The sequence below is a fragment of the Gymnoscopelus microlampas genome, assembly GCF_963454915.1.
Source record: "Gymnoscopelus microlampas genome assembly, chromosome: 6".
In the NCBI taxonomy this organism is placed as follows: Eukaryota; Metazoa; Chordata; class Actinopteri; order Myctophiformes; family Myctophidae; genus Gymnoscopelus; species Gymnoscopelus microlampas.
In genome coordinates, this window is record NC_139943.1 from 39,206,880 (window position 1) to 39,225,181 (window position 18,302).

The 18,302-nt window shown below is 41.4% G+C and overlaps 1 protein-coding gene and 1 long non-coding RNA gene across 2 annotated transcripts; both read right to left on the reverse strand.

Annotated features, from left to right (window-relative positions):
• Positions 1-6,903: 6,903 nt before the first annotated feature.
• trpm1b (transient receptor potential cation channel, subfamily M, member 1b) lies at positions 6,904-8,731 on the reverse strand (the record flags this gene model as incomplete). Its single annotated transcript, XM_084059927.1, has 5 exons — positions 8,608-8,731; positions 8,247-8,460; positions 7,799-7,923; positions 7,522-7,693; positions 6,904-7,082 (listed from the first exon to the last, which is right to left on the reverse strand). Exons 1-5 carry the CDS (start codon positions 8,608-8,610, stop codon positions 6,904-6,906), a joined length of 693 nt encoding a protein of 230 aa, XP_083916053.1. The 5' UTR covers positions 8,611-8,731.
• Positions 8,732-8,745: 14 nt separating this feature from the next.
• On the reverse strand, positions 8,746-11,475 carry LOC311047274. The gene is made up of 3 exons (XR_014600956.1): positions 11,342-11,475; positions 9,674-9,750; positions 8,746-8,779 (listed from the first exon to the last, which is right to left on the reverse strand). It is a non-coding gene; the product is annotated as an uncharacterized lncRNA (long non-coding RNA).
• Between the last annotated feature and the right edge of the window lie 6,827 nt (positions 11,476-18,302).

An 18,302-nucleotide genomic window follows, 5' to 3' on the forward strand; every position in this document is an offset into this window, starting at 1 on the left:
GTATCAGAATCATGTGCAAAGATAAAAGAAAAAGAAATAAATCAGGACCTTTTTGTCATCTTCTTTGTCCTTTCCACCCTCTGCATAGGCATCATCTCCATGACGGAAATCCAACAACAAAATGAAAGGTGGAAAGATAATACCCAGAATGACCTATATGGACAAGAATTAAGTCATATTATTCCCAAGCCTTTACGCTCTCACCTATCGAATTTTATTGTCACATCACTTAATTACATGTAAAAAAGGGGGTGAAATTATTTTTTGTGTAAGCTCTAAAACATTGCAGTTACAGGAAGAGAATAGGGAAGAGAGACAGGAAGGCACAATCAAATCAATATACAGTCCAGCATACATGAGGTGCATGAAAAAATGCTACAAGGTACATTACAAATTAACAGTGGATAGATGGCACAATGGAAGGCAGAATTGCTTCTTGTGCAACCGGCTGTTGCCATGTTACCTTGAGACCAGGGTTTTTGCCAATTCTTAGGCAGCCCATCCACATGTCAGTCAGCAGCATCTGGCTGCAGGTGTGGGCAATGAAGTCTCGCTGCTTGCCAGCCACCGCCAGTTTGAGACAGGTGGAGTTACTCCAGTTGGTCAGCTCATATGTTAGGAGTTTCATAGCCACCTGCTCATCATGCTTATAGGATTGGTCCAAGAGCTCATAGGCAAGATCTCCAAATTCTCTATGAAACACAGAGAAACACGTAGCACGTTATCAGTCAATGGCATGCTGCCCTGCCCCAGCGCGTCTGATATCTGACATCAAGGGGCGGATTCAAAATCTCTGGCGAAAACATCCGCGGGCTCCCATTGGTTCACCGATCTGTGCGCCTGCCCCCGCCCCGCTCCGTGCCCCTCCTCCTCCCCCAATGTGCAGCATTGAGAGCCCTGACGTCACAACATTTGAAGCGACGCCGATTGCACTCTGGTTGGTTGGGGAAATGAAAGGTTGACTCCCACTTCCTATGCCAGAAACGTCAACAGCTTGGTCCAGGCTTTCTTTTTGAGCAAAAATAAAAGCCTGGAGATCGAGGCTAATGGCATGCAAACTGCAGCTGAACTATCAGGGAGAGGTTTTATATCAAATTTGTTGTATCAGTGGAGAAAAAAATAATAACAAGGCTCTCACTTGGAGTTGTTCTCCAGGTCTTGGGAGATGTCATCCACCAGTTGACTCTCAGAGGTTTCATGAGCCATGGCCTTGTAGAGTTTACAGGCCACCAGTGCTTTAGCCATGGCCTCCTCTCCTCTCTGCCACAGGAACAGTGCCATCTTCTGTCGCTTCATTAGCACTGCCCACACCATCAGCTCATGGAAGGGGAACTTGAACCGACAGACTTCCGGGTCGTCCGAATCGACTTCAACCTCCGCCTCCGCTCTTCCTTTCTTCTTGCCTTTCTTGCCTTTCCCCCGTGGTTCATCATCCTGACAGAATAATAAAAGGCAGAGAATGAGCTCCATAAATGACACAGACATTTTCACATTTTAGGAATGCATTTAAACTCTCACACAAAGAACAAACTCTCACCTCCATCCCGAGAAGTTTCAGACATTTTGGCTGAGGGAAAAAACAAAACAAAAACAAATAATTCATATTATGCACAATATCAAACACAATTTTATGTGATGAACAGCCTCATTTTTCAGTTTATTCCACTCAAACATACCCTTTTTAGTCCATACAGGTTATTGTAGAGGTTGCGAAAAGCCTTCCTGGTATAATTGCTCCTGTAGGCTCCTCCCATCAGGTACTCCAACACTAGACCAATGTCAATGAGGGTGATCTGATAATCTGGAGGAAGGTTCCCCTGCAGCAACACCAGAGAAAGGCCTCAACATAACATCATAAACATCTGAAGTATGGGACATTATGTGGTAAACAGCCTCATAGTTATGAACCATACATATATATACTTGTATGTTTCGATTTTAAGTATCTATTTAGTGTCCAACATACATTATCTTGTAATTTTTTGTGTAGTTTGAAATGTATGGATGAAATAGAGAAATAGCGAGGCTAAGAAAGGGTCATATTACCTTTTTGACATCTCTCACTACAACATGCAGTGTATTAGCAGGGCCAAGTTTCTGCAATGTAGAATAGAATGATGTTCTAGTTATGAACAGTAACGTTTTTGTCTGTTGCTTTCATCACCACGACTTGGTGGATTTCAAAATTCGCATTTTGGGCATCTGAGCTCTACCAGGCTCACCGTGTTGTACAGTTCCTCTAGCCTGGGAATGGTGAGGAAGTGGTGAATATTGACGCCGTTCTCGAGGAGGAGCTTGACAAAGTCCACTCTATCCATCACCAGGGCATCCATCATTGCCTGCTCCAGAGAGTTCACCTAAGATATTGTTACATACATGTGGAATTACAATAGATAATATTCTCTAAACACATAGTTATTGTCAAAGAATCTAAATTAAGTTGTTCCCTAGCCTACTTTAGGAATCTGAAGCAGAATTATGACCTACACAATATTTTATAAATCATTAATAATGCCATAGACTTTCAGCCCTAAAACCTGGAGGAAAGTTATTAATAAACATCTATTCATTTTATGTGCTTCAAACGTAGTATTGTTTGCTACAAGAGCTTATTTGATTAATTTATCCAAAACCCAATGCACAAATTCCATTGGAAAAGTCCAATGGGAACCCATGGTGTGTGTAACTTCCAGATTGACCTACAAAAAGACGTATAATGTCATGATACGGTGAACTTGTGCCTTACCCATCTCATTATCTCTAGCTTCCTGGGATCCGTCTCTTCTGGAGGTTCAGGTTTCGCCTTTCCTTTCCCTTTGCCCTTTCCCTTTCGGGCCTTGCTGCGTGCAGGTGGAGGGGTTTTTGCCTTCTCCTGGGCCGGGACTACGGCGGTAGCGGTACTGTTGGCTAGGGATTTAGCAGGCTGGACCAAATAGTAATAGGTGTTAAAGGAGCAATATTATTTGTTATTTTTTCTTATGTGAACACCTGTGTATTGGTCCATTAGGCTGTGATGATTATTATTTGATAAATCTCATAGGGTTTGCATGCCCAAGCAGCAGTGATGTTTTACATCATTTTTCATAAGGAAAGTTGTGTTGTTCACTGAATAAATATATATTTTTATAGATATATTCTCTTAAATATATATTATTTTCGTGTGTGACTACTCCAATCTCTATGAATATGCTTATACCACTGAGGTGACCACTACTCACTGGTAAGTGATGTCCAAAGACAAAGATTTGATTCTTGGCGATATCCACTCTATTCCAGGCCAGAGCCAAACTAAGCTGGTCTGGAGCTGAGGCATTTGTGCCTGAAAACACAGAAAGTAGAAAGAATAGATAGATGGATATATGTGATCTGAAATGTAGTATAGTGAGAAAAATATTGCTGTGGGATTTGTGTTGTATGCTGAAGTAATACCTTTTAATAAGGCAGTCAGAATTGCCATTTCAATATCTTGCTGTCCCTCTGCACCCATTCGAAAAACTGTGATCTATATTTGACAGAAAATAAGACATCAAGGAGAGAGTGACTGAGAGCACAATGTAGGGATGGAGATGAAAATCGAAAGTGGGGATTAATCAATCGGTGAAGAAATGAAGAAATGAAAAGGGTGGTTACTCCGACTCTTTATAGGATATCTTCTTTATGATTAATTACAACTGACTGGACATTCATTCATTCATGTTACGGACATAATCCTGTCAGTGCTATTGACCAAGACACTGGCTTTAGAGCTGGCGTTGGTCCGTGACTCCCCAGGCACTGCTCAGTGCTTAGTAGTATACTGTATGTGTCAAATACAGACAAGGAATTTCCAACAGGGATCGATGAAATATAACTGTGATTAGTCGACACCTATTGCACACCTGTCCACCATGGACAGGTATGACACCTTAGGTTTCTTCCTTTTCTTTTGCCATTAAGGGGAATTTTTCAAACCCATTCAGGGGATAAGAGCAGGGTTGTGTGACATGTTTTGATTCCTTTGTTATATGTCGGCCTGTGAATGGGAAGGCCATACAGTAGCTGAGTGGGCGGAGAGGCCGTCTGGGAATCAGAATATTGGTGCACCCAGTCTACATGTGTATGTGTCAAAGACTCAAAGTGTCCCTGAGGAAGACACTTAACCCCTAACTGCTTCCCGTGTGCTTCTAAAAATGGAAATGGAATTTCAGGTCTGTGCAAATGTGCTTGACAAAATAGCTCTACAACCTTTGAGACTGTAAGAGTGATTAAGGGCTAAACAAATAAACTTGAATTGACTTGACATGGCTTGACTTAACTTAAATAACTTAACTCTTGTTAGACTTTAACTTTAAATGTTCTCTTTGCTTAGTGTTTAGCCTTTTAACTAGTTTTTCTCTTTAAAAAAAATATATATTTTTTTGACTTTTTAGGCCTTTATTGATAGTACAGTAAGTTGACAGGAAATGGGGGGAGAGAGATGGGATCGGGACTCGAACACGCGACGCGCTGTCAGGCTACATTGAGCACTAGTTTTTCTCTTGATAAAGTTGATTCTTTTTTGTTCTGTTGTGTAAAGCGACTTTGAGTACAAAGAAAATAACTATATAAATTGGATTTATTATTATGACTCAAACTTTGGACGGTTAAATTAATATGTATTTGGCTGCAGACGCCTATCTGAAAATATTTTGTGCCAGGGACCCCCATACAAGATTTGTGTTTGATGTATGTGTTTAGCTTGCTTATCGTAAGTCGCTCTGGATAAGAGTGTCTGCTAAATGCCTAAATTGTAAATTGTGTTGTTAAAATGTTTCAAAAATATATTTTAAAAATCACATTTTAAACATTTGTTTGAAAATAGCTGAAAATAGCTATTTTCAGAATGCCTATAAACTTATTTTGAAGCTATATTAACTAATTTTGCTGGGGACCCCCTGGAACCCCCTCAAGGACACTTGGAAGTCCCCGGGCCCCACTTTGAGAACTACTGACTTAACATATTCATTAATTTGTACATTAATGCACTTCACATGGTTAGGTAGCTCAATTGCAACTCTCTGTGACGGACCATACAAGTATGTTTGGCTCCTTCATGGAGTGATAGGACTTGCCTTGTTGCAGCCGTGGACTATATCAAATGCAATTACACTGACTGGCCTGTCACTATGTCACATGAGCAGCCACGGCTAAATGGGATTATGTTGGCATGAATGTGTGGCGTCAGGCCAGAGATCTCTGAGCTGGTCTCGGGATGCGTTAATAATGAGCACCCTATGCCTCCACATAAAGCAATTGAACTGAAAACTTGTGGTGATCTTGCAGACAGTACCAGTGTGAACACAGTGCTGTTTTCCCCCCCAGTAGAGAGGCTTGTGCGAGGATGAGCCAGTAATTAAGTTAAATGCTCCAGAGCAGTAGATCGGTGCAAAATGCGACCCTTTGAATGAGGCCGTTCATTTGGTTGCCCCAGCTGTTCACATGGAATGCACTTAGGATGAAAGGATTATGTGGGAGCTAGACAGTGACACTGAATCACCTGTAGTTTAGTCACGGCAGTTTTTACGGGCCATGAATTGCCTACTTAGCCAGACAGAGCTGGCTCAGAAACTTGGATGACCTGTCACATTGTCTGAGTTGGGTATCAGTGGAAAGTAAAATGGCACAGAAAAAAGCTCCCTGCTGTACGGTCTTAAAAAACATTGTCTATCCAAATGTGCACAGCACTGTGTTTGGAGCATTAGCAGTGTAATGCAGTATACGAACAGAAGATACAGACATTCTGTTGAAATGATACCACTCTGGCAGCAAAAAAAAAGTGAGTGAGAATGAGCATGGAGTAGAGAGATGACCCTGAGGATTACGAAGATGGATCCTCTTCTCCATCTGTGTTGTGCAGACCACTAACGGTGGATGAAGTAATGGACCGCTAAAACAGGTGGCTCTGTGCAATGATCTCTCCCGCCCAGATGTATGGCGTCTGCAGATTACCTGGAGCGGGCATTACATAGTACTAATCACATCACTTATACCCCAAGAGAAATCTGCAGTGGATGCATAAATAGTACTGCTATTTATGCATCACGTGTTTCTCGTGCAAACACTTATGGGAACCACTTTGAAGGGTAATCTGCAATCTGTTGAAGACACCTAATGGCTCAGTGTTTCACCCGAGAGCATTTGGTCGCGCTGATTGCACGTTTGTGAACACGCTGTAAACACTGTAGAGTCGGCTGTCCACCGCCACTTTAAAGGGTGTTTGTAAAACACATTAGGGTTGATGGAGGGATTGAGTGTGATGCTTAGAAGCTGTGGATATCCTGGATTACGTGATGGAGCACACATGACCAACGTGAGTAGGAGGAATGACAAGCAGGTGGTGTAGGAATATGTTTATTCGATGGGGTCAGCATCAATACACAGATGAGTGAGTTGAAAAATGAATGACAATGGAGAATGAATGATTTGCAATTGAAAATATTTATTCATTTATTGACATATCGGTCACATACAGTACAGTATGAGGATTTTTCATAGGTGAATAATTGTGAGACATTAGCAGCATGGAGATACGGTCCTAGGAATGTACACATCCTTTAGGAGGATTCATATATTTCATTTGGATTCATTCCTCTACTCACCAGCTCTCTTTTCTTCATACATTCCAGGACCATGGCCAGGATCTGCTGTGATTGGTGCTTGTTGTAGTTGAAGGTCTTTTGAATTGTCACCATGAGCTGGTCTCTGACGTCGTCACTCATGTAGCTGGAAGGACAGATTGGTGACGACATGTTAAATTAAATCCATTTGTAAGTCAGACGGTGTACAACCCGTAAGGGTCCATTTGTTTACATTAACAGTTGTAGTTGTTGAATTAACAGTATGTAGTGTAGCACTACAGCTGGTGGTTCAGTGAGAGAATGGGTCTTACCCTCCATCCTCTGAGAACTTGTGTGCGAAGGAAAGGATGTCAGAAGCACGGCCGCTGCCGTCACAGATCACCACAGGAACTGGAGGCTCCTCCCTCAGGCTCTCCAAGGTAATAGAGATGACGTTGGGCCCTCCCTCCACGATCAGACACACAAGAGGGACCCCTTGGCCCAGACCTGAAACACACGTGGGGAGTGGTCGTTATTTACTGTATCACCCATCAATCCACCTGTACATCCGCCTCTCCGCACATTTATCCATCCATCCATCCATCCATATATTACTGACTCTTATAAAAGCACAGCACAGAATTTAGGAAGATGATAGGGTGATCATGGAGAACGTCTTTGATGTAATGTTGCTGTAATAACAGACTTCACCACAAGAGTGGCGTCAGACAGTGAAGTCAGTGGTGACAGCTGAGCATCCCTTTGCTGTCCCTGCCTTATCACGAGCTCCAGGCATAGGATGACAAAGGGAAACCCACAGGTCACAGAGATGCTCTCCATCCACACGTCCACAGGGGAGAGAGACTAGGCAGTCGGACTCCAGGTCCCACTCAAGACATATTATGGGAGGGGTGGCGGGTACTGCCATACCCACTGTGTGACTTACGTGTATTGATCTTCTGCATGGTCATGTGTTTCTCCAGCTGCCGACGTAGTTTGACCTCTGAGCCATACTTTCCAGAGGTGCCGTTGTCGGCCAGGATGAAGTGGGAGTGGCTGTTGTTAAGCACAGCCAGTTTGCTCAGGGGGTTGGACATTGTCTGGTAGGGTTTGGTCACCTGGAATAAGAAGAAGCACTTATTTAGTGTACTGAATAATCAAGTATCGTATGAAACAATGTTTGTCTTGCAAAATTGGTGGAATGCGGAGGCACATATCATTACATCTTTTCCAATGAGGTCTTCTTTGTTCTCCAGGATCCCCCAAGGAGCGATTCCTATAGCACACACCTTCCCCCGGGACTTGGATGAGTGGTCCTTCAATGCATCCCCCACATGACGGATCACTCCTGGAATCAAATGACCCAAACATGCTAGCGTGACTAATCATTCTTTTGTGCCTCAATGGGGCAGCATCATGGGACACAGCGTGGCTACTGTGTGCATGCAAAATCCACACAGGCTAGCATTTGAGAGACATTTTCCCTCAAATGCTCTAATTATAGCACCTAAACCCGTGCCCCTGGTTTGTTCAAATCTCCTCTTGTGAATTGCAGAATGGGCATTATGAAATGAGTGTTTAGGGGGGGAAAGTAATCTTCTAATAACATAGATTGTGATTTGTTAAGTAAACACAGAACTGTCCCTGAACTGTAAATGGTTAGGGTCTCACCAGTGTTGACTCCACCCGTGAAGATCCAGGCCCCAGTGGTGACCGCAGCTTTGATCAAGCCCTTCCCAAACACCTGCTTTAGTTTCGGCTGGAGGTCAAAGTTCTGAAGGCCGCCATGCACAGAGATGAGCAAGGTGGGCAGTTCCAGTTGCCAGTCCTTCACCATCAAATGGAGCAAGTTGTCAGGTTTGCAGTCATAGGTCACTCGGATGTACTGAGAAAGACAAGTGAAACGTGTGAACTGACAACATACATGCAGTGATGTGTTTATTAAGCTATCAATTCTCACTGCGCTACCAGCTATCAATCCCAAATCACAGGGTACACAAACAGTGATCAGCAGGTCAGAGGTGAAACATACCATGGCCTTGTTGACGAATCCACCACCTTGGAACTCGATGGTACCGTAGGAATCTGTTGGATAGGTCCGAGTGTGTTTGGCCACGGACCACTTCTCCTGGGGGTCGTGGGGCACCAGCTGGTTCTCCTCGCCACTTTTCAAATGCAGCGCTGTTAACTGGCCACAGGCACATCTACGTGGAACACGGAACAGGCCGTCATTTTACACACAGAGAGCCACTCAGTCACAGGGCATGTTCAGGGGGACATGCTGTGTGACACAAACAAACTTAGTGCCAGATTTCTGAGCTCTACTCATAAAAGCGTATTGATTCTTTATAGAAAGTCCCAAGCACGGCGCCACTCTGTGGCCTCAAGTAAATTAGAAGTGAATGACACAGATCAAACACTGATTGTTTGTGTCTTTGCAGGGGCTGTCTCCTGTCCTCGTTACCCAGATGGCCCAGGCTCTTTCATGCCTGTGGGCGTCTCTGGAAAATACGTGCCTCCATGCACACATGGCTGCTCTCCCTGGCAACCTTCAGCCCTAGTTTCAGCACCCAAGGGATGATATTCAGGCACTATATTATACTATAAGAAATTCCTCATTTTAACCTAAAACCACAAGTAATCCATAATATATGTAGATAATAACCATGGCAATGCTACTATGTTATTATGATGTTGTTATTATGCCCTATGTTTCAGAGAGATATACATGTTTAAGTGACAATTCTCACTCAGCATAGTCAGGATCTGTTTAACTCTGTCTGTTAAGAGTCGTGTAACTATTCTTGTCCTCAAAAACCAAATGTTGTATCATATAACACAGCACAGAGACATACAAAGCATTTATTGTTGATGTACATTTGAAAAGTAGAATTCATGGGTTGAATTTGAGCATCAGCTTAAAATAGCTGGTGGATATCCAAGAAGGTTACTTTTAACTTAAATGTAATTTATACTGAAGATATCTTGAGGAGGAGGTAACTGCTGTTTGCCCCATACTCTACAAGCACATGGCGTGATGTATCTAATCATACTGTATTTTACCATAGGAGGAAGACAGAGAAATACTTTGAAATTACCTGGTCGGGTCCTTGCTGGGCAATGCGTGGACACATTCTCTTTTGTAAAATGTCCTCTCTATCCAAGCTCTGTTTACCTGTAAAAGAGAAGGTTCCAATGTGTTAACTGATATCTACTACTGTCAGTGAATTTACCACACAGTGGTTTAAGGTAGATCATCCCTACAGACTTTTAGGACAACTGAAACATTTAGTATCACAATTACTCATGATCAAAATTGCAGTTCCGTCCCAATTCCCGGCTAGAAGAAAACAAAGTGCAAAAACAAACCTCACAGAGTTTATTGGATAGATTAGGCTGGTTTGAACATGATGGAACGAGGTTAACAAGATGAAAGATTGATTTCACTCATAACATGTCATTAGTGCATACTGCTAGCTGAAGCTGAATAACAGATCTGTGTTGTGGAACATCTTTTATTGTCTGTTTGATTCTCAGAAGTACATCACACAAAAGTAGCGTGCCCACTCACTACATCACATCCTGCTCCGATAGCTGTCTGATCTGTTTCCAGTGCTGAGCAAAAATAACCTGAGCTGAAAGCAAAGTTTGTCTGAGGGCCATTGTCGATGGTGGAGGCCCAATTAAATCCCAAGTTTTGGAAGCAGATCTTTTACCAGAAGACACTGGTAAATTATAGAGGAAAAAAAGCCTTGACCCAAATTAGATTTGCCCCATAATTCAGTTTGTTATATAAACACCGCTATTGCACTTTATGTTTATGCTTCACAATAATGATGGGCGTAAATACAATGCAGTGGATGAACTAGAATCAGGTCTTGTGACCAGGAATCACAAGTATGCAGTACCCATGATGAGCAATGTCACACAGTGCACCAACTGTTCTCTCTTGGACCATAACACTTATTATGGCCAATAACAACTTGTTATCTTCTATTTAAAATGATGAATATTAATAGAACCTATTCAATCTAAAGACTTTATTTGTTAACAATTCTATGCTAGTTAATTAGAGGCCTATGACTAGATTATGGGGGGAAAAGTTAAAACTCAGAGTAGAGTAGATGGTATGTTATTCTTAATAAATTGAATATATATATATATATATATATATATATATATATATATACATACATACATACACACACACACACACACACACACACACACACACACACACACACACACACACACACACACACACACACACACACACACACACACACACACACACACACACACACACACACACACACACACACACACAAATAAATCCTTAAAATTGAATACCCTATTCTCATGCACTAGTAATTATCAATACAAACATATAACTGGCATATTGATTATTATTTCCAAAAGTGCAATGCTCAAAGCAGCTATCACTGATCATTTTAAAATAAGATTTGTAATGGTTCAGCAGGCTCACTGTCAAGTAGAGCAAGGCTCTGCCTTATAACGTTAAATGTACTGTAGTTAATATAATAATAACTATATAGTGATACAGTTATGCTCACATTTACATTCGCTGTCTCTGAATTCACATCTCAGCATGGATCTTGTCTAACTAATATCATCTCACCATATGCCACTATTTGTGATTACACAAATCTAGTATTAATCCTGCCATATGGTCCTTCTTTAACGAAATGAGATTTAAAGAGCATCATCTTTAAATAGTGTCATCTATGGAATATAGGTCCACTTACATACGATCTTCCATCAGAACCGCGAGAGTCCTAACCCCAGAGCCGGTGGGGATTAAGCCTTAGTGGACGTACAAGGAGGTCTGCAGCCCTCGTCCCACAGAGCTCTCTCTCCCAGTGGTGCTCTCCCAGTCCACTGGTCTCAATGAATCCCACAACACATGAAACTTCTTCACTTTATGTGGGCCAGTTAATATGATGAGCATGTGAGCAGGCTCTTTGTTAGCCCAAGTCTCATGACTCTAGTTCAAGGTAATCCTTTTGGAAGTCCCATGACCCTGCTCCTTGCCCACAGGGTATTTTCATCCCTTGCTCGAACAAGGCACAATAAATCTACTTTGATAACCAGGCCCTAATCTCCAATTTGTTCAAACTCCTTTCTTTGTGCTCACTTTGCAGCATGGATGGTCTTAGCTGGTGTGAGAGGAGCAGGGTTGAGGTAAGAGTTTTCAGACTAAAATAAGTATGAAGTTTCAGAGGTAAGAAAGAGGTAAAGAAGTTCCACAACTTTTCAAAATGTCCACCCCTTCCAACGACTTTGATTTCAACCCAATTTGCATAATTGAGAGAATTGGATGCCGGCATTCTTTTGGAAGGCGCCTTGTTAAGACATGACTGCTCTCCATTCGGGGGCAAGGTCAGCCATTACTAATTGCAGTTAATCTCTGTTTCCACCAACCCCATTCATGTTGAAGAAGAGAAAACTCAGCAGAACGGCATTCAGCTTGGTTACTGAATATGCTCTAAATGTTGCTTTTTAACATTGCTGGTTCTAGGATGGATTTGCATCTCACAACTCTCACCAGGAAGAATGCAGGTTGCTACAAAACACTTTTTTTTAAAAGCCTACTGGAATAACAGTCTGATATTTGAACAAGGCAAAACCAGAAATTTGATTTCAACAAACTTCATTTCTTTAGAGTTTGCAGAGGGGATCAGGGGATCAGATCAGACCAAATCTAACCAGCTGAAAATACATCTCTTTGGTTCGCATTTCAGATTAACTTAAGGAACACAATTAAGAATATATGAATGAGACATTTTTAACACATCCCTGTGTAAACAGCAGAAGGCATTTGATGAACATGAGTCCAAGAGGCAAGCACAGCCAAACACGTTCAAAACCTCATTTGAAATGGCTTTCATAAGCTCTCCTTTTATGGTTGAAGTGAGCAGTTTGAGCCAGACTGTAAAGTCACTGGTGGGAAAGACAGTGGTGGCTGGTGGCTGATGGCTCAAAGAGACAGAGATACTGGGATCCACTTCCCCAGTTTAGGGCCAGCTCCGGTAAAAAACACACGTGGGCTACTGTTAATCATAGCCAAAGAAAACAAAGAGCACTTCCAGTAGGCTTCAGCTGGTATGACGCAGTTATTTCAGCTTATTTAAACTCATTATCCACAGCAATTAAAACCAAAGTCCAGGCAACCAGCTGCCTCGTTACAATAGTCTTTGAGCACTTACAAAAACCTTGAAGAAGTAGAATTAGATTGTGTTGCACCAGGCAAATTAACAGGACTTACTGCGGGCCGAGTAACAATAAACAACATTCATTCAAATATGTAGATTTTTTTTCTGAGAAAAACGTTCACTCAAAACAAAAGACAATTGTACAACACGGCAATTATAATTGCGGAATCAGCATTATGATTGCCAAGATTTGAGAGAGGCCGGAGTGATTGTGTGATTGCACTGATTGTGACCTCTAATCTTCAGCACTTTCACTTCAAGTGATGCATTTCCTCCTACATTTGGCCATGCTGTTCAAAGCTAAGTACACAATGCCATAGCAGAATACCGGTTGGCCAATACATACATACCAATCTTTTCAAACATCTAGCCTAAGTTCTAAGGGAAAAGGACAACTTGCGTTACCACTTTTACTGGCTTCTTGACTGAATAGTTATGGTGTTGGAGTTAAACTTCAGGTTATTGTGTGGATAGCACATGAATGACATTTGCCCACAGATACCCTTGCCTGTTCAAAATGGAATCACATGGGCCTTGTCTCCTGACTCACAGATTAGTGAGCTACTGTATCACAGAGCACTTTGTTCCAGGGCAGCTGCAATTACATGGGTCTCTCAGCCCCCAATAGCCATATGGTTAAGGCCCATTATAGCACTGATTCTAAACGTGGGGTCCAGGGACCCACAGGGGGTTCCAGAGGGGGTTCCAGAGGGTCCCCAGCTAAATGATGGATAGTTAAGAAAAACAACGGTAACTCAGAGAGTGTACAAATGGAACAAAATGGTTCTTTATGAGTCCATTTGGTTCCATTTGTAAACTCTCAGATTGTCCTCTCAACACTGAGGATTTTGCAGTGTAGACAGGGCCTAATGCAAAAGGGGGTCCTTGAAAAGTTGAGAATCACTGACCTATTAACCATTGACGTGGCTTAATTCAATGCCCATTTTAACATTGGTAGCTGTCTGAAATAAGCAGTTGTATACAAATTAGTTAAAAGACTTTGCATTTTGTCAAATGGGTTCTATGGGTGAATATTCCATGCTAAATATTCCAATATTGAGACTTTGGTCAGACAACAAAAGCCTGATCAGAGGGAGCAATGGAAATGGATCAGAGGGGATTTAGGGGACATAGGTGGAATGTGATGTCACCAGGGGTGAAGATAAAAGCAAGTAATTGCTTGGCTTTGGGGTTGAGTGGAATTTTCACGGATAAAACTTAATGCAACGTGACAGGAAGGAAATCCCTGTAGACTACTTTACTGTCTGGAAAAAAATATTTTAAACTCGCAGTCAATTCCTCGTGGAATGAATTAAAGGCTGCCTTACATATTTTCACTGGGGGGAAAATATTTAAATAAAAGTGATGTACTATATGCAACATGGGGTCTTGAAACACATAATATCCATTTAGCCTGGAAATAACTGTTTGCAGTCAGCCCGTTTGTAAAAGCACTCATTGTCCTCCTGGGTTTGAAAATCCAGTTAGCTATCACATGAGCACAACATGTTACTGATTATCCCTACATTTGAGAGAGTCATAAGATGTGTTTTAAAGCTGCTGTTTTCCCTGAAGGGGCCTGTCCTCACAATGAGTGAAATCAAAGGATATACAACGTTAAATTAATAATATAAAAATAATAAATAGTTCCATTATGTTGAAGCTTTATGAACGGGTACATTTTTCACAACTAATGCCACGAATCTAAAGACATTTATATAGTGACAGGCTTCTTCCATTGTGCCTTTCCTTTTTAATAAAAGCAGAATCTTCCAGGATGATGATACCTCTCTACCAACAAGCCATTAGTCAAGAGTTTGACAATGATATTAGCTATCATGCAGCACCACAATGCTACAAGTAAAATCCTCATTTACGGTAACTCTGAGTTACAAATGAATAAATGAACACTGAGGATTTTACTGTGTACCTCCCATGGCTTTCTAAAAACTAGATTTGACATTTATGAACTGCAATGGCGTTTTCCCACTGGTATCATAAACGTAAAGGACCTACTATCAGCCCAGCAAAGTCCTTGTCACTGACTGAATGTTTATGATAGCGTTCTGTACATTTGATTATGTATTCTATCACACTAAGCCACTTTGTAAGGTTCAAAGGTTTAAAAAATAATGAATTAATACTATGATCCAACCAAGGGACGGCAACCATAAACTGACCACATGTTTTAGACCTGCACCCTTCCAGAATCTTATTTAAGAATCAGCCCCAGTATGAGACGCGTACAGCATTCATGTTGTAATGAACGAAATGTAAAAGCTGTCTAACTCTGCATTCTACAGGCCGCCAGTATGAATAAAAAGCACAAATCCAGGATTAAAGATTACAATATCCATATGAAAAAAAGTGTGGGGAAAAAAAACAATTCCACACAGCCAATGAATTTATATTTAGCAACATGTTTGATCTCATTAAATGCATTATTCACTGGAGAGCCATTAAAACAAGTGATTTGTTTTCCAACATAAAACCTTATGAAAAGAAAAGTTCTGGATTACACAAAAATATTAACCAAATGGTACTCTCAGTGTCTGTAATCCCACCACATAATGCCCATTACAATGCATAGTAACCCATTATAATGCATAGTAACCCGTCACACGCACAAGACCTTTGCAGATGTTAGTGTATATGGTTGAAGTCATGCATCATGTGCCATGATTATTTAGTCAAACAGTGACCTTTTGTCTCTGAGTTAGAACATATTTTAATGTATTATGGCTGGTATATGGTATTAAGGCTATCTTTACTGTATTTACATTTGGATTATGAGTGCAAATCTGACCTAAAGTATATTCTGAATAAGACTCATCAGAATTTGACATGGTTAATACTGCATGCTTACTTTCCTCTATGTGGACTACTTTCCTTTATGTCTCACCCCATATACATGACACCATTTTGTTTTCTTTTTTTGCACAAAGGCCTACACTATATCTGTTTACTGTTCTACTGTTGCACCTTATGTACACATATGCATATCCTGCTATTTGTAACCTCATGTACATTCATACATGTTTGTATATATGTAGTATATAATGTATGTATATATTTCTAAGTTACTCTATTCAACATTTGATTATTTGACCTGATTCTATCCTTGTTTTTTTCCTTGCTCTTCTACCTCTTCCTCCCTTTCCTGAAAACTACAAATGATGGAGCTTGTATGAAGAAAACAGATTTACACATGTAAACCTGTGATGTGACAATGAGGGCGATTCTGATTCTGCTTTGCATTTTGAGGCCTCTTTTGTGATCCCATTCTTGCCTTTACAAATCACAGTGACGGCAGTTATCATAGTTAAAGTTTACACTCCATAATTCGTTCATTGCATCCTTAAAACACAGTTCCACGCTTACTCCTGATTCATATTGTACTTCATCATACAACGGTGTCGCTTGACGAAAATAGCAGATCTTCAAGCCGCATTGTGAGCTTGTAGGTCTACTATTTTCAGCTAGTGAAACCGCTGTACGACGGAGTATAAATGAAGCACACACGCCATTAAAACTGAGTCGTGTGTGGCAGTGTGTTTTCTTAATCCCAAAACGTACCAACTGCTGGGATGGAATAGATGTGTGTTAACATTACATACTGATCCCATCTTCCTCGCTTTCAAGGACACATTAACAGGAGTGTGTTAATCACATGAAAGCAGACATTAGAAAGAATAAAAGTCCTTAATCTGCCATGGCTGTGGATGCCCATACTGAGCCATTATGAAGGATTAAACTGCCGTTCCGGAGTGAGTGTCTCTTGAAGCCTGCTGGACCTCAAATATCACTTACAGTAGCTTTTACAGTAAGATGGGAGTGCAGGCACTCACATCACTGATCTGCCCATGAACATGTGTTGACCCCCTCTCTATATCTCGCTCACACACACACACACACACACACACACACACACACACACACACACACACACACACACACACACACACACACACACACACACACACACACACACACACACACACACACACTCTCTCTCTCTCGCACTAGCACCAACAGTGGCAGGGCGAGCAGCTCAAAGCAGCAAGATGTCATGTGGCTGCCAAATGATATGTTAAGACCTGTTGGTTGTCCATGACAACCCCATCTTTATGTACACATCATGACGTGATGCAAAATACAAACCATTCTCCCCATAATAACAACAATCATTTATGGGCTGTATCCAGAAGTTTGGTCATGTTTAGAGTCATTTTAGGAACAGCTCAAAACCGGTACTAGTTTAATAATAACGATTGCAATTCATTGCACCCAACCTCTGCAAGGTAACACTGAATCACCTGTTGAATACGGCCTAAAGTTCTAATATGTTCTCTGACAGCTAGGATGAATCTTACCTTTGTCGATCCAGAGGTGGTACGCTTGAGGGAGGACCGCTTGGTAGTGCCACTAGCTTTATCTTTACCTTTATCCATGTTCAAGACTCAGATGATGTCTCACAGAAGCATGTAAACATGACACGGAGAGATCCTCCGTCGACACATCGGTGTGTGTGCACCGGTGACATCAACAGCACTGGAAATTAGCCAGAATCAGCCCTGGGCACCCGCTGCAGACCCGAGACATGACGGCGAGCTCCCAACATCACACACTGAGAAGAGTAAACAAAAGTTTCACCATCGGTGCGAGGATCCCACCACTCCTCTGTCAGCAGCTTTGCTCACAAATGACAAGATAGAGATCCCAGCCAGGGGATATAAATCACTAGATGACACACTTGACACATAGACCCCCTTCCACTGCTGGCCGTCCCGTAATCGGGCTTAATGCGGCCAGCTCTTTGAAGCCCCACAGTCTAATGGATAGAGATTTAATAAATGGTTATTGAAGGTAAATCTACTTTGGCGCACAACACCCCACCCCCATCCCATCCCCCATCCCAAAAATGGAAAGACCATGCAGTTTATACCAGGTGACTGTCCAGTCATGTCCCCCAGACAGGGTTCAGTGGGCTGGAGAGATGTACACATGATGTGTGATGATTCCCTCAAGTTCAAACAAATGCACACACAGTGCACATCATTTGCAGTTTTCAGGAAAGCAGAAAACAATTTAAACAGAAAGGAAACAAGGAAAGCACATCAGAAGTGTCAAATATTCCTAATATGAGTAGAGTAAATATACAGTATACATAGATCCATGGTTAAAAGAAACAAATGGCAATGGAATGAGGCAGTTAAAATAGCAGCAGATAGAGTAACTGATATACCGTATTTATACATAGTATAAAAAACAATCACAATAAAATAGCAATAGAAACATCGTCCCTTGTGTGTATAGTATCACATGCAGTTAAATTAACCGTGAGGATGTTATTGAGTTGAAGTATGCTGAGGAGCTGTACAAATTATTGTGCAACGATTCTAAGCTACACTGTATATCAATAATATTATTTTGTAATTGTTATTGTTATTGTAATTTGTAACTATGATTACTGGGAATGTTGTCAGTTTGACTT